General features: G+C 40.7%; 1 protein-coding gene across 2 annotated transcripts in view; it reads left to right on the top strand.

The window, feature by feature from the left end:
• EPHX2 (epoxide hydrolase 2) overlaps positions 1–16,116 on the top strand; it is a 121,308-nt gene that overhangs the window by 68,220 nt on the left and 36,972 nt on the right. For both annotated transcript variants that reach the window (XM_069071947.1, XM_069071946.1), the window contains 4 exons: positions 4,781–4,855; positions 7,384–7,479; positions 12,277–12,355; positions 13,567–13,601. In XM_069071947.1, coding sequence (XP_068928048.1) covers positions 4,781–4,855; positions 7,384–7,479; positions 12,277–12,355; positions 13,567–13,601 — 285 coding nt within the window. The remainder of the gene's footprint in view (positions 1–4,780; positions 4,856–7,383; positions 7,480–12,276; positions 12,356–13,566; positions 13,602–16,116) is intronic.

Genomic DNA, 16,116 nt, shown 5'->3' with positions numbered 1-16,116 from the left:
ACGCCCTAACGCCTCAACAAAAAGGTATAATATACTTGAAAATATTTCTGGGGAGAATTCACCACTTCTAGTTGGCTTCTCAGAATTTTTATTGAATCATGATCTGAAAAGGATGCATTTAATATTTATGCCTTTCTGCTTTTGATTCTGAGGGTTTTTTATCCTAATCCATGGTCATTTTTTTGTGTAGTTTGTAACACTGAGAAAAAGGTATATTCCTTTTTGTTTCCCTTCATTTTTTTCCCAGAAGTCTATTATATCTAACTTTTCTAAAATTCTATTCACCTCCTTAACTTCTTTTTCATTTATTTTGTGGTTAGATTTATCTAATTCTGAGAGGAAAAAGTTGAGGTCTCCAACTAATACAGTTTTACTGTCTATTTCCTCCTGTAACTCATTTAACCTCTCCTTTAGAAATTTGGATGCTATACCATTTGGTGCATAAATGTTTACTATTGATATTATTTAATTGTCTATGGTACCTTTTTACCAAGAGGTAGTTTTCTTCCTTATCTCTTTTAATTAGGTCTAATTCTGCTTTTGCTTTCACCTAAAGCATAATAGATTCTGCTCCAGCCTTTTACCTTTACTCTGTGTGTCTCTCTGCTTCAATTGTGTTTCTTTTTTTTTCGGAGGGGGGATGTTAGGGAAATTGGAGTTATGTGACTTGTCCAAGGTCACACAGCTAGTAAGTGTTAAATGTCTGAGATCAGATTTGAACTTAGGTCCTCCTGACTCCAGGGCTGGTGCTCTATTCACTGCGCCACCTAGCTGCCCTGAGTGTGTTTCTTTATAATCAATATATTTTTGGATTCTAGTTTTTAATCCACTCTGCTGTCTGCTTCTGTTTTATGGATGAGTTCATTCCATTCACATTCACAGTTATGATTACTAACTTCTAATTACTAATACTGTTTCTCTCCATCTTATTTTTCCCATTTCCCCTCCCTCTCTCTCTTTCTTCCCCCTTTCACCCTCTCCCTCCTCAACAGTATTTTCCTTACGACAACTGCCTTCCTCAATCTGCCCTGTATTCTACCAGCACCATCCCCCCCCACATTCTTGTCTCTCTTACCTCCTACTTCTCTAGAAGGTAAGATAGCTTTCTATAAGTAACGGAGGGTATATGTTATTCTGTCTTTGAGCCAGATTTTTGAGCCAAATGGGAGTAAGTTTCAAGTGATGCTCACCTCATCCCATCTTTCTCTCCATTGTAACACATCTTTTACACCTCTTCATGTGAGATAATTTACCCCATTCTATGTCTCCCTTTCCTCTTCTCCTAGTGCAACCCTCTTTCTTACCCCTTAATTTTTTAATATCATCCTATCAAAGTCAACTTATACCCGCACCATCTATGTGTACGACTCCTAACTACCATAACAGTGATACAATTCTTAAGTGTTACAAGTATCATCTTCCCCAGTAGGTATGTAAATAGTTTAACCTTATCGAATCCCTTATGTTTTCTCTTTCCTATTTACCTTTTTATGCTTCTCTTGAGCCTTGAAAATCAAATTTTCTGCTTAGCTTCAGTCTTTTTATCAGGAATGCTTGAAAGTCCTCTATTTCATTGAATATATATTTTTTCCCCTGAAGGATTATGCTCAGTTTTGCTAGGTAGGTGATTCTTGGTTGTAATCTGATCTCCTTTGCCTTCCAGAATATCATACTCTAAGCCCTTTAATCTTTTACTATAGAAGTTGCTAAGTCCTGTGTAATCGTGACTATGGCTTCTCGATATTTGAATTGTTTCTTTCTGGCTGATTAACAGTATTTTCTCCTTGACCTGAGAGTTCTGGAATTTGGCTATACTATTCCTGGGAATTTTCATTTTGAGATCTCTTTCAGGGGGTGATTGGTAGATTCTTTCAGTTGCTATTTTACCTTCTGGTTCTAGGGTATCAGAGCAGTTTTCTTTTATAATTTCTTGAAAGATGCTTTCCAGGCTTTTTTTTGATCATGACCTTCAGATAGTTCAGTAATTCTTAAATCATCTCTCCTAGAGCTATTTTCCAGGTCAGTTGTTTTATTCTAGTGAGATAGTTTATGTTTTCTTCTAGTTTTTCATTCTTTTGATTTTGTTTGATTGCTTCTTGATATCTCATAGAGTCATAAGCTTCCGCTTATACAATTCTAATTTTTAAGGAATTATTTTCTTTAATTGGCTTTTGTACTTCCCTTTCCATTTGTCCAATTCTACTTTCTTTTTTTTTTTTTTAGTTATTCTTTTTTGCTTTTTTGGAGGACAATTGGAGTTAAGTGACTCACCCAAGGTCACATGGCTAGTTTTTGTGTTAAGTGTCTGAGGCTAGATTTGAACTCAGGTCCTCCTGATTCCAGGGCCAGTGCTCTATTCACTGTTCCACCTAGCTGCCCCTCTATTTCTAAGAAGTTTCCTTTGGTAAATCTTTTTCCATTTTTTGTGTTTCCATTATCAGATTGTTAACTCTTTTTTCATGATTCTCTTACATAACTTTCACTTTCTTTTCCTGATTTTTCTTTTACCTCTCTTATTTAGTTTTTAAAATCCTTTTTGAGCTCTTGAAATTTGAAACACATTGGCATTTTTATATTGTTGTCTTCTTTTGAGTTTGTGTTTTCATCTTCCCTGTCACCACAATACCTTTCTATGTTTAGGGTTGTTGTCATTGTTTGCTCATTTTCCAGCCTCTTTTGTTACTTTTAAAGTTGAACTCTGCTCTTGGGGTCCCAAGCTTCTTGCACTGGGGCCTAGGTATCTGGCTACTAGTCTGTTGCCTGGGGTCTCTAGACCTGGCTTGCTTGCTGTGCCAGGGTCATTTGGCCACACACCTGCTGGGCCAGGGACTCTAGGCGTGCCATGCCTTCTGGGCCTGGCCTCTTGCCTGCTCTGCAGGGAGCTGGAGGCCTTATAGATGGCCTACTGTATTGCAGGCAAGGTTTTGGTTGTTGATCTGTGCTGGGGTGCGGGCCTCCTGCTGCGTTGCCTGGGCACTGCCTGCACTGAGCTGTGCTCTTCTTTTTCCTTAGTGAGACAGACCTTTCCTGCAGTTTTTCTAAATTATCTTGGGCTGGAAAATTGTTTTGCCCCATCCTTTTGTGGGGTTTATTACTCCAGAATTCATTTTGAGGTGTGATTTAAAGTTATTTGGAAAAAAACTTGGGAGAGCTCAGGCAAGTTCTTGTCTTTTCTCCACCATCCTGGCTCCATCCTCCCCAATACTAATTTTTAAGGAGTTGTCTTCTTCAGTGAATTTTTGTACTTCCTTTTCCATTTGGCCAATTCCATTTTTAAGGAGTTATTTTCTTCAGTGAATTTTCATATATCTTTTTTCCATTTTTTGTGCTTCTTTTACCAAGATGTTGACTCTTTTTTTGTGATTTCTTTTGCATAATTCTCATTTCCCTTTCCAATTCCCTTCTACCTCTCTTATCTGATTTTTAAAATAAAAATTTTGAGCTCTTCCAGGAGTCCTTTTGGGGCCTGAGACCAATTCATATTTCTCTGTAAAGCTTCACATGTAGGCATTTTGACATTGTTGTCCTTTTCTGAATTTGAGTTTTGATCTTTCCTGTTGCCGTAGTAACTTTCTATGATCAGGTTTTGGGGGTAGATTTAGGGGGGGGGGTGTGTGCTCATTTTCTAGCCTTCTTCATGACTTTTACTTTATTGCTTTTTGGAAGGCATTTGGGATTAAGTGGCTTGCCCAAGGTCACATGGCTAGTTTTTGTGTTAAGTGTCTGAGGCCAGATTTGAACTTAGGTCCTCCTGACTCCAGGGCCAGTGCTCTATTCACTGAACCACCTAGCTGCCCCGCTTCATGACTTTTAAAGTTGAATTCTACTTCTGGGGTACATGGGGCACTGTTCCAAGATTCTTGCACTGGGCCACAGGGCCTGGCCAATTGCTTGCTGGGCCAGGGTCATCAGGCCTGCTAGGCCAGGCTCCTGGTCTACTGTACTGGAGTCTGGAGGCCTCACAACTGACCTGCTGTGTTGTTGCTCTGTTGCACCAGGGCCAAAAGGCCTTGGCTGCTGACCTGTGTGGAGGCCAGGAGAGTCCCACTGGGTTGCCTAGACATTTCCTGCATGGGACTGTGCTCCCTCTTTACCTGAGTGAAATAGCTCTTTCTTGTAGACCTTCTAACTTACCTTGGACTGGAAAATTGTTTCGCCCCATCCTTTTGTGGGTTCTCCTGTTCCCTATTTAATTTTGAGGCGTGATTTAAAGTTTTTAGAGGGGAGCTTGGGAGAGCTCAGGCAAGTCCCTGCCCCTTTTCCACCATCTTGGCTCCATCTTCCTGAAAAGGGAACATATATATTCAAACCTCATTCATTTTATTTTGGTCAGTAGAAATTGTTCCTTAAATTCACTGTCTCAGATTTTTCAGATGCAATATAATGCTTCTTTCCTTTTCTACACTTTTCCCTGCTTCCTTCTTGTTCTTCTTCAATTCACTTTTATTTTTTTTTTACTAACACTGCTAATTTTTTTGTATTTCAATATCATAATAGTTATTTACCAAACATTTTTCATATGTCCTTAATAAATTTCTTGCATACTTCCTTTGGTGGGGGTATGTGTACCCCAGGTTGGAAGCCCCTTGTTGAAGTCTTTTCCAAGCCAAACATTATGGATTCCTTTGACTAATTCTCATATGACATGATCTCAAGGTCCTTCACTATTCTAGTTGCCCTTTCCATGGTTTAGAGATTTCCTCACCAACCTCAATACACTGAGAAAACTTATAGAAGGAAACTAGAGGCTTCTCTTTCATCATACATTTTGTGTTTTCAGTTTCTCCATGACGATGTGATGAAGCCTGTTGCGGTCCAACCAAGAAATGTTGCCCATGGATATGTCGAAATCAAGGTAAGGACCAATTATTTGTAAATAAAGGGCGGAGCAAACTTCCCACACTAGGCAGCCAAGAGTGAGAAATGTGAGTAATTGTTCAGCCTGTTGTGGCATTTCAGGGAGTAATGTTTTCTATAGAACCACCTGTCACCATATAAAAATAGGGTAGGGCTAATTTGGTCACATCTTCAGATACTTTCAGATACAAGTGGTGCTATCAATGTTCAAGAGACTCTGAAGTCTAGAATCCAGGGTAGGGATACCAAGAAAGGCTAAAATGTAGCCATAGCACCCTTCTGCACAAATTAGAGGTGTAGAATTTTTTTTTTTAAAGCAATCGGGGTTAAGTAACTTGCTCAAGGTTACACAGCCAGGTGTTTCTGGGTGGGTGCTAAGTGTCTGAGCCCGGGATTCGATCCCCAGGTCATCTCGACACTGGAGCTGGTGCTCTTACTTGCCGTGCTCCCTGGCTGCCCCATGAGGTGTAGAATTTTTGCTTTAGGGTTTCACTCATTTATCATTGTCTAATATTCAAGCATGTCATTAATTGGCAATGTAGCATATTAAGAACAGCAACCATGGTGGTGATGACAGTGATGATAGCTAGTATTCATATAGTGCCTTAAGTTTTGCAAAGGGTTTTTACAAGTGTTATTTGATCTTCACAACAACCCTGTGAGGTAGGTGCTATTATTACCTTCATTTTAAAACTGGGGAAATTGAAGCAGAGATTAAGTGACTTGCCTAGGGTCACACTGCTAGTGAGTATCTGAGGCCAGATTTGAAGATAAAAAAGACAAAAACAATCTGTCCTCAAGGAGCTCCAAGCCTAATTTTTTTTTTCTAACTTGATAATGAGGTTGTACGTAAGGTTACTTGTTTAGGCATATTTTCAGTTGTTTGGCCTTAGGTGCTCTCCTCTAGACATGTTTGTCCAGTAACAAGATCTTGTTATAATATCCTTTGGTGGGAGAAAGGAGCTCTTAAAGCAAGAGATTGAATTATGGACTCAAGGGAGCTGTAACCGCATCCATTTGGGCATTCGAACTAGTGATGTATGTGGTCTCCCACCCAAGCCTGACGTCTTGGCTGACTCTTGTCTGTGTCTTCCCCACAGTTCATCAGAGGGGAACTACCCAGTGTGGTGGGGGTCTTGCCCAATTTCTTTTTTTCTTTATGTTATAAATATTCAATTGTCCACAAGTTAGTTATCCCTTCTTATCACCACATGACCAGCCCTTCTTTTTTATACATACGTTTCAGTGACATCTTTTATACTCCTTTGCTGTAATTCATATTGCAGCCTGCTTGTGCTCTGTCATGTGTCTCTCCTTTGCCCTGTGAGTCAACCAACAAGCATTTATTAGACACCTTTTGTGTGTCAGACTTTGTGCTAAGTTCTGAGGATACAATTCCTGATCTCAAGTTACTCATAGTCTAGTGGGGAAACAACAAACATTCAAATAACTATGTATGAACAAAAATAATCATCAGAAGAAAGGCAGTAGGATAATCATAACTTTTGATTCTTTGGAGCTTATCATATCTTATCTTACAGCCATGAAACATAGAGAGGCATCTCTACTCTTTTTTGCCTCAGTTTCCTCAACTATACAATGGGAATAATAATAGCACCTATCTCCCAGTGTTGTTCAAATGAGATAATAATTGTAAAGAGCCTGACACATAGTAAGTGCTATATATAGTATTATTGTTATTGTCGTTGTTGTTGTTACCTCCCAGGGCTGTTGTCAAAATAAAATGAGATAATATTTGTAAAGCACTTAGTAAATCTTAAAGCAGCGTATCAAATGCTAGCTATTAACACTTAAGATGAAAAGATTTGGAGTCAGAAGAACTGGATTCAGGTTCTCCTGGTCACTTAATCCTTGTGGGACCCTGGACAAGTCATTTCATTCCCTGGGCCTCAATATCTTATAAAATGAAAGGTTGAACTACATGGCCTCCAAGGTCCCTCTCATTTCCCTTCCCTTCCCCCTCCCCCTCCATTTCCTCTCTTTCTCTCCCCCCCGATCTTCTCTTTCTCTCTCCCCCTCCCCCTCTCTCCCTCCCATGCCTCTTCTGTCTCTCTTTCTCTCTCTTTCTCTCTCCCTCTCTCTTTTTTTCTTCCTTTCTCTCTCTGTTTCTCTCTCTCTCTCTTCCCCTCCCCCTTTCTCTTTCCTTCCCCTCACTCTTTTGTCTTTCTCTCTCTTTCCCCCCTCTCTCACTCTCCTTTCCTTTTTCTCTCCATCTCTTTCTCTCTCCCCCCTGCCTTCTCTGTCTTTTTCTGTCTCTCACTCTCACCTTTTTCTCCCTTTCTCCCCCTATCCCACTGTCTCTTCTCCTCCTCACCCCAAATATCCAATATATGCCTAGAAATGAAGAGGGAGAGGAGAGAGAGTACCTGCTAGAACACGTGGGTGACCAGCAACCCACTGAGGTCCAGCAGTGATCTGAGAAATTAGGGGCAGTGCCTTTGGTGAGCATCCATCGTCCAGCCCAAGAGCTTGGTGTTAGTCACAGACTCCCTGTCTTTCCCACAGCCTGGTGTCAAGATGCATTTCGTGGAGATGGGGTCTGGTCCTGTTGTGTGTCTCTGCCATGGCTTTCCTGAAAGCTGGTTCTCTTGGAGGTATCAGGTAAATCTCAACCCAGGTTTACTACATTTTTGTGGGGGTGAGTTGAGAAGAAAAGCAGTTGGTCTGATGCAGGATGTGGAGTAGTAAAGAGAATGATGAGCATGTCATATAGGAGGGGTGTTGAGAGATGCCCTGGAACCTTAAGCTTACTTATAGTGCTGTCTTCCCTCAAAACCCTAGATCCCACCACAGTTGTACCTTCCATCAACCTCGTGGATATCTGGCTCAGGAAGAAGGCGCTGTGAGCCTGGCTTCTGTCTTTTTTTCCCCTGGATATTCTCCTAGTCCCTGTGCTATTAACGTAATGGAGCGTAGGTTGATCAGGGCATGTAAGGAGCAATGATATCAGGGCACATCAGAAGAGGCAGAAGGAAAAGAAGGATCTGGGAAACTGAAGGAATGCATCCTGGGTGAAGGTTTTGTTGAGGAGTCTGAGGATGCTGTTTCTGGTGTCCCTTATGGTCCCTTCTGTCTTGTCCTCACACTCGGAAGTTAGGTAGGAATTTGGGGATCTGGACTTGTACCAGCTGCAGCCAAGGATTGGGTTCTCTAATCCCCCTCATAATTTACCTCTGGACCACCCAATATGATCTAAAAATAAAACATGGGTGGGAGTGTATATGTGACATTTCATCAGGAAGCTCTACTGGTTAATTCAGCCTGAGAGGACAATCCATCACTGGGTCCACACTTGAAACTTTTCCAACTTAGTAAGATTTCTGGAGCATGGTCTCTACAGCATTGTTTTAGAGAACCCAGGATCTCCTCTGTCTTAAAGTGGGATATTGAAAGAGTGCTTTTTTTGGAGGTTAGAGTTGGACAACCCTTAGAATGTTTTAAAGTTCTTCTGGGCATTGGCACTGATCTATGAGGCAACATGGTGTAGTCGATTGATATCTGGTTCCAGAGTCAGGTCGACTTGGCTTCAAACCTTGCATCAGGCACTTACCAGCTGGATGATCATGGCCAATTTTTTTTATGGAGTGTCTAGAAAGCTTGAGAGACATAATTTCTGGGTAATTGAATCATTTTATTAACAATATCAGCATGTTTATTAGTAAAAGGATGGTCATTTGGCCATCTATCTCAGGCCAAAGACTCCTCATAATGGTGGGTTCACAGTTTATATGCCCTTGTTCCTTGTTATATGCAGGTGTTCCTGAGGGTGGCAGTCAATTCTGATTGGCTAACAATTAATGAGAAAATGAATATTACAATGAGAGGGTGGACTATATTACAGTGATGGTCTTGGGTACATGACTTGGATGACTAAAATCTTGATCAAAGAGAATTAATCATTTCCATATCACCTGTCTGATAAAAAGGGAGAATCAACATTTTCCCAGACCTGTCTGAGCAAACACAATGTGGAATGTACCCATTAATCCAAACTTAGAATTTCTTTTACTATCTTTGATTAGATCTCAACCATCCTGGCTGGGTAAGACTTTTAGAAAGATTTGCCACACTGATTGGTTTCTGGATGAGTAAGTAGAAAAGGGGAAAAACCTTGGTTCTAATACAATAACTAGTTATGAATACACGAGAAATAATCATTTATCACATTTAGCTTCTCTGAGCCTCAGGCAACTGCCTAAGACTATCTTCTAAATTACAGGTAGATTGTGATTTGTGCTGACACATGGGCTGTCTGAAGTGATGAAATCCTAGATCTTTGGGGTTTGACCTGATACAATTGGAATGCTCAGTCTTCATATTTGAGTCATAAGAAAATATTTATTTTTTAAAATTTTATGTTTATTTTTAGTTTACATCATTCATTTCCACAAGATTTTGAATTACAAATTTTCTCCCCATCTTTCCCCTACCCTCAACCCCAAAACAGTGATCCCACTGTATACCCCCTCCCCCATTGAATTGAGAAGCAATTCAATATAGGTTGTACATGTGTAGTTAGGCAAAACATTTCCATAGTGGATATATTGAAAGACTGACTATACTTTCCCCCATTCTATCCCGCCCCCCACTTGTTCTATTTTCTACTTTGACCCTGTCCCTTTTCAAAAGTGTGTGCTTCTAACTACCCTCCCCCAATCTTCCCTCCCTTCTATCATCCCCCCTCTTATCTCCTTTCCCCCTACTTTCCTGTAGGGCAAGATACCCAATTTAGTGTGTATGTTATTCCCTCCTTAAGCCAAGTTCAATGAGAGTAAGGTTGACCCATTCCCTTTTGCCTTCCTGTTCTTCCCCTCCATTGTAACAGTTCCCTTGCCTCTTTTATATGAGATAATCTACCCTATTCTGTGTCTCCCTATCTCCTCTCATTTGATTCCTCTCTCACCTCTTAATTTTATTTTGTAAATATCATCTCTTCCCATTCAATTGATCCTGTGCCCTCTGTCTAAGTATACCTGTACACACATATATATATACACACACACTCACATATGTTTTCATATGCACATATACACTCCTAAATAGACATATACACACACACACACACACACACACACACACACACATTTATATTCCCTTCAGCTATCCTCATTCTGAGAAAAGTTTCATAAGTTACAATTATCATTTTTCCATGTAGGAATGTAAATAGTTCAACTTTAATAAGTTCCTTATAATTTCTTTTCTCTGTTTACCTTCTAATGCCTCTCTTGCTTCTTGTATTTGAATGTCAAATTTTCTATTCAGCTCTGTTTTTTTCATCAAGAATGCTTGAAAGTCATCTATTTCATTGAATGACCATATTTTCCCCTGAAACTTTATACTCAGTTTTGATGGGTAGGAGATTCTTAGTTTTAATCCTGGCTCCTTTCCAGACTATCATATTCCAAGCCCTTCAATCCTTTAATGTAGAAGCTACTAGATCTTGTGTTATCCTGATTGTGTTTCCACAATACTCAAATTATTTCTTTCTGGTTGCTTGTAATATTTTCTCCTTGACCTGGAACTTTGGAATTTGGCTATGTTATTCCTAGGAGTTTTCTTTTTGGGATCTTTTTCAAGAGGTGATCAGTGAATTCTTTCAATTTCTATTTTGCCCTCTGGTTCTAAAACCAGGGTAATTTTCCTTGAGAATTTCTTAAAGGATGATTTCTAGGTTCTTTTTTTGGTCATGGCTGACAGGTAATTTTTAAATTATCTCTCCTGGATCTATTTTCCAGGTCAGTGGTTTTTCCAGTGAGATATTTCACATTGCCTTCTATTTTTTCATTTGTTTGGATTTGTTTAATAGTATCTTGATTTCTCATGAAGTTATTAGCTTCCATTTGCTCCAATCTAATATCTGAAGGAATTATTCTCTTCAGTGAGCTTTTGAAATTCTTTTTCCATATGGCAAATTTGGCTTTTTAAGGCATTCTTCTCCTCATTGGCTTTTTGGTCCTCTTTTGCCATTTGAGTTAGTCTATTTTTTAAGGTGTTATTTTCTTCAGTAAGGTTGTTGACTTTCTTTTCATGATTTTCTTGCATCATTCTCATTTCTCTTCCCAATTTTTCCTCCACTTCTCTCACTTGGTTTTCAAAATCCTTCTTGAGCTCCTATATGTCCTATAACCACTTCATATTTTTCTTGGAAGCTTCTGGTGCAGGAGTTCTGACTTCATTGTCTTCCTCCCGTTCTATGCTTTGATCCTTTTTGTCCCCAAAAAAGGAATCTAAGGTTTGACTGCTGTGCTTGCTTTACTTCCTTTGCTTGCTCATGTTGGCACTCAATTACTTGACTTTTGAGCTTTTTGCCACAGTAGAACTCTGCTTCCAGAGAGGAGTGCTTTGTCCCAAATCACTGGGGTTTTCATAGCTGCCAGAGCTATTAGTTGGGTGCCCTCTCTGAAGCCTCCACAAGCTCTGGCACCTGGTCACACACCCCAGGACCTCCACCCAAGATAGTGATCCAGATCCAATCAGGTTAAAGCAAGAGCCATTAACCTCTGAATGGTCATGCTTTGTCCCCCTACAATCTTCAGGCCAGGAGCTCTGAAGCAGCCATGCAGCTTCTCGCCTTCTTGCCCTGGGGGCAGAGGCCAGATCACACTCTAGGTCCCCCTGTTCCCCCAAAGTCCACACTGATCTTTTACTTTACCTTTGGCATTTATGGATTGATAATTCTGGAAACCACCACAGCTGCTGATGATCCACTTTCCCGAAGTCCCTCCAGCTGCTGCTAGTCGAGGCCACCCTGGGGCTAAAACTGGGGGCTCATGTGGGACTGGGCTTGGAGCCCCAGTGTGCTGCAGTGGACCCTTCCTGACCCTGTCGGGCTGTCTTCAGCGGGAGATTTGTTTCTCTCTGTCACTTTGTAGGTTCTGTAGCTCTAAAGTTTGTTTAGAGTCATATTTTATAGGTATTTGAGGTAGTTATGGGGGGGAGCTTGGGGAGTTTTCCTGCTTCTGTGCTCCCATCTTGGCTTTGCCCCCCCACAAGAAAATATTTAATCTCATATTTTGCTGCCAAGCATGCTCCTTTTGCCTTTCTTTAGGTCTGTATTGTTTCTCTCAGTATCTGGTTCAGAGTAAACATTTAATAAATGCTTAGCAGCTAACTGACTGAATAGTCCAATAACTCTTTAAAAAATAAGTGACAGAGACCTGGATGAGTGGAAGGAGTTTACATACTGGGAATTCCCTTTACCATTGAAATCACAGGTCTGAACACTGCCCCCCCCCTCACCCTCACAATGCAAACAAACAAAAAGAAACAGCTAGGCTAGAATCCAGTGCCATACAAATTTCTTCTGAATTTCTTTTTAATTACTTCAGGTTCATAGGGAGAGGTCAGAGGAACTCATGCCAGGCTAATCAACACTAAAAGCTTTATCTCATTCTTTAGATCCCCGCTCTAGCAGAAGCAGGCTACCGGGTTATTGTTCCAGATATGAAAGGTTATGGTGATTCTTCTGCTCCTTACGGTGAGTTCATTTTTTATAGGGTTTATCAAATGATATAACATTTGTAAAGTTCTTAGCATAGTGCTTGGCATATAATAGGCGCTTAATAAAAGTGTATCCTCTTCTTTTCTCCCTCCTAAGTAAATAATTCCTTTACTCATGTTAAGTATTTTCCAGCCTTCCTGACCTGTCCTGGGCTAAGCCCTAAATAGAACTAGAAGTCAAGCGTCTAGGTTTCAAGACAGGTTCCACCATTTACTAGGAGTATGACCTGAAGGCAAAGCACCTCGCCCTCTCTGACCTCACTGTCCTCACCTCTCAGTTGTAAGGGTCAGACTATTTGACCTTTAAGGCAACTAGGTGACACAATGGAGAGAACACTGGGCTTAGAATCAGGAAGACTCATCTTCATGAGATCAAATCTAGCCTCAGATACTTACTAGCTGTGTGATCCTGGGCAAGTCGCTTATCCCTGCTTGCCTCAGTTTCCTCATTTGGAAAATGAGCTGGAGAAGGAAATGACAAACAATTCTAGTATCTTTGCCAAGAAAACTCCAAATGGGGTCACAAAGAGTCCAACACGAATGAAATGACTCAATAACGTTAACAAAAGTTTGTCTCTAGGGTCTCTTTATTCCTTTCAAATCCTAATGCCAAGTGCTATGGGAGCAACACTGGGTTTTGAATCAAAGGATATAGGTTCAAGTGCTGATTGTGATGTTTGCTATCAGTGTAACCTTGTATCAACAAATGTACTTGTATCCCAAAGACCCCTCTCTCCATGGATCCTGCAGTGTGTAGTTTAGCTAGAGTGAACACACTTATCAATCCACTCCTTCTTCAAGAGCGTGCTTCCCATTGAGTTATAGGCCTCCCTGCCTATAACTGTACTGAAGCCACCTGGCCATGGAGAACATCATTCCCTACTTAGTTTCTTCATATGTAGAGTGGGGGTAATAGCAGCATCACCTTGCAGGGTTATTGTCAGTATCAAGTGAGATAATATGTGTGAAGCACTTTGCAAACTTTTAAATCACTATATAAATCCTAGTTATTGTCATTGTTGCTAGCATTTGGTTGCTTCCTGTATGTTGTTGTGAAGACTGGGCAGCTATCACTGCCTTTGGCATAGGTTAAGAGAGGAACTTGAAATATGAGCATCCAGGAAGTTCAGGAGAGGTTTTAATAAGTTACACAATAGAAATTAATTTTTTTCTCTTTCTTTTTTTCAGAGATAGAAGAATATTCCTTGGAAGTCTTATGTCAGGTAAGGAGGGGCTATATGGCAATATTTTTTCCGTCTTATTTCACTAATGCAGACTGCCCTCTGGAGACTAATTGAATTTCCTCCCAGAAAGTCAGAATGAGCCACATGCTTTTCTAGGTCTCTCTCCACTTAGACATCACTCTGATTATCTAAACTGCCTTGTCGGTATAATGTTGAAATGTGGAAATTGCCTCTCTACCACTCACCAAGAGGTATGAAGAATCAGTACATTTGGACTTTGTCTTCAGCAACTGCGCAGCTGGTCAGCTAATTAGCAATGTCTATTGAACCTTCCAATATTGAAACTTCCAATCTAGATGGGTTATTTGAATAGTGAAAATGCAGAGAGATCCAGTGAGGCCTCCAAGATTCAGATTTAATAAGGAAGTTCCTTTACTTCTCCTAATTGGGTAGGGATAATATGGAATTGCTACCCTTGACATGTAAGGAGATGATGAGAGAACACTAAACAGCTCTTGATGACTACAAGTCACCTGGCTGAGATGAACTACTGCATCATCAGAGAAGGAGAGAATTGGCAAGTGTGATTGTTAAGCCACTGTCAGTGGTATGAAAGAGCCTGGAGAATGGGAGAGGAACAGAAGGATTGAAGAAGGGCAAATGTCCTACTTTTCTGAAAAGAGGAAAAGGCGCTCACACTGGCCTGTGAACTTGACTTTGATTCCTGCAAAACTCTAGTATTTGTTATTACTGAGATGGTTAATGGACATCTTGAAAAAGAAGGCATGATTATTAACAGCCAGTAAGGCTTCACCAGGAACGGGTGGTACCAAACTAACCTTGCTTCTCTTTTTTTGGTCAGGGTTACTAAATTGACAGATTACAGGAGTTCTGCAAGGCATTTGATAAAGTATCTCTTACTATTTTTGTGGAAAAGATGGAGAGATATGGATTGGTCAGTAGAATGGCTGGTTGGATTCAGAACTGCTTTCTCTATTAGAATGTAAGCCCCTTAAGGGCAGGGACTAGGCTAGCTTTGGAATTACCCTTTCCTTTCTTCTGAACCTTCTGCTTCTCTTCTTCCCCTTTGTTACATATTGTCAAGGACTAGGAAAATGATCATATCCCTGTACTCTATCCTGATTAGAGGTGTATAGTCTGTGTGCCTCTGTTTTTAGGGCTGCTTTCTACCTTTGGTATCCACCTAATTCACCCTATGACTCCAAGAAACTATAGCATTCACGGTGGCCCCATCCCAGTAAACCATTTTGGCAGGTGGACTAAGACAGGTTGAGGGTAACTGAGGGGTCTCAAACCTTTCAGTGAGTTAAGAAGATGTCTACCCTACACATGTGAAGACTTACCCAGAAGAATGGGTAGATGAGAACAATTTGTCCCAATGGCCATAAAGGCGGCTAAAGCAGGTGCTGTGGAACACTTAGAGCTTGGTTAGACATCAAAGACACCAACGTCATCCACTGTATCCTGGGCAGCCATCACCAGTCATCTTGACTTTTGTCTTGCCACTGGACTTTGATGACTCTGGACGAGAGAATGAGGCAGATGACTTCGAGCAACTCTGCCTAACTTAAATCCAAGTTATGCATGAATCAAAAGACATCAGCCATGCCATTTTACCATTTTTGCCTACCTCAAAGTCCTGTGGCACCAGACAAGTATTGAAGCAGCAGGTGTAGATATACTGGAAGCTGTAGTCACAGCCCTGTATACTGGCAGCCCAGGCCACAGGTTCATCTTCTTATTGAGCTGAAGCAGCAGTGGGATTTGGCAGCCCCCTGGATATCTGAGCAGCCTTTTCAAAGGACCACACTGTTCACCTTCTGACATGAGGAAGGAGCTAGAAGAGATGTCCTAAAAATTGTCTGTTTCACCCAAACCTGGCCTACTTATTGCAACAGGTAGGGATCTTATCCTGCAGTCAAAACAGAAAAAAATTTACACAAACTTTTGCAATAATGATTCCATTCACCATCAGCACATAGAATGTGCACTCACTCATGGACAGCATGAAATTTAATAGACCTGAAAGACAAATAGCTTTTTGTTTCAGGAGAACTTAGCAGATAGCATATTAAAATAGCAGCCCTGAGTGAAGCAAGGCTGGCAAATGAAGGCCATCTCACCAAAGTTGGAGCTGACGCATTCTTCTAGAGTGGTCACAGTGAAAAAAGTGTACCATGAAACTAGCATAGGTTTTGCAATCAAAACTAATCTAGTCAACAAGCTTGTATGCCTACCAAAAGGAATGAATGACAGGCTCTTGACAATGCAATGAGTCTCATGACTTGAAGGAAAACTCCATGCAGCTACCATCAGTGCCTATGCTCCCATCATGACAAACCTTGATGAGGTCAAAGAAAAATTTTATGAAGGCCTAGAGAGTATCATCAGTGTGCCGTAAGAGGACAAGCTTATAATTCTGGGTGACATTAATGTAAGAGTAGGCACAGACTACTAGACATGGCAGGGAGTCCTTGGAAGGAATGGAGTCAGAAACAGCAATGTTCACTTACTATTGAAGATTTGTGCATTT

Source organism: Petaurus breviceps, unplaced genomic scaffold (genome assembly GCF_028583685.1).
Source record: "Petaurus breviceps papuanus isolate PSGF00001 unplaced genomic scaffold, PetGlider_PUasm1.0 90845, whole genome shotgun sequence".
NCBI lineage: Eukaryota > Metazoa > Chordata > Mammalia > Diprotodontia > Petauridae > Petaurus > Petaurus breviceps.
This window is presented reverse-complemented; position numbering and strand designations above follow the sequence as displayed.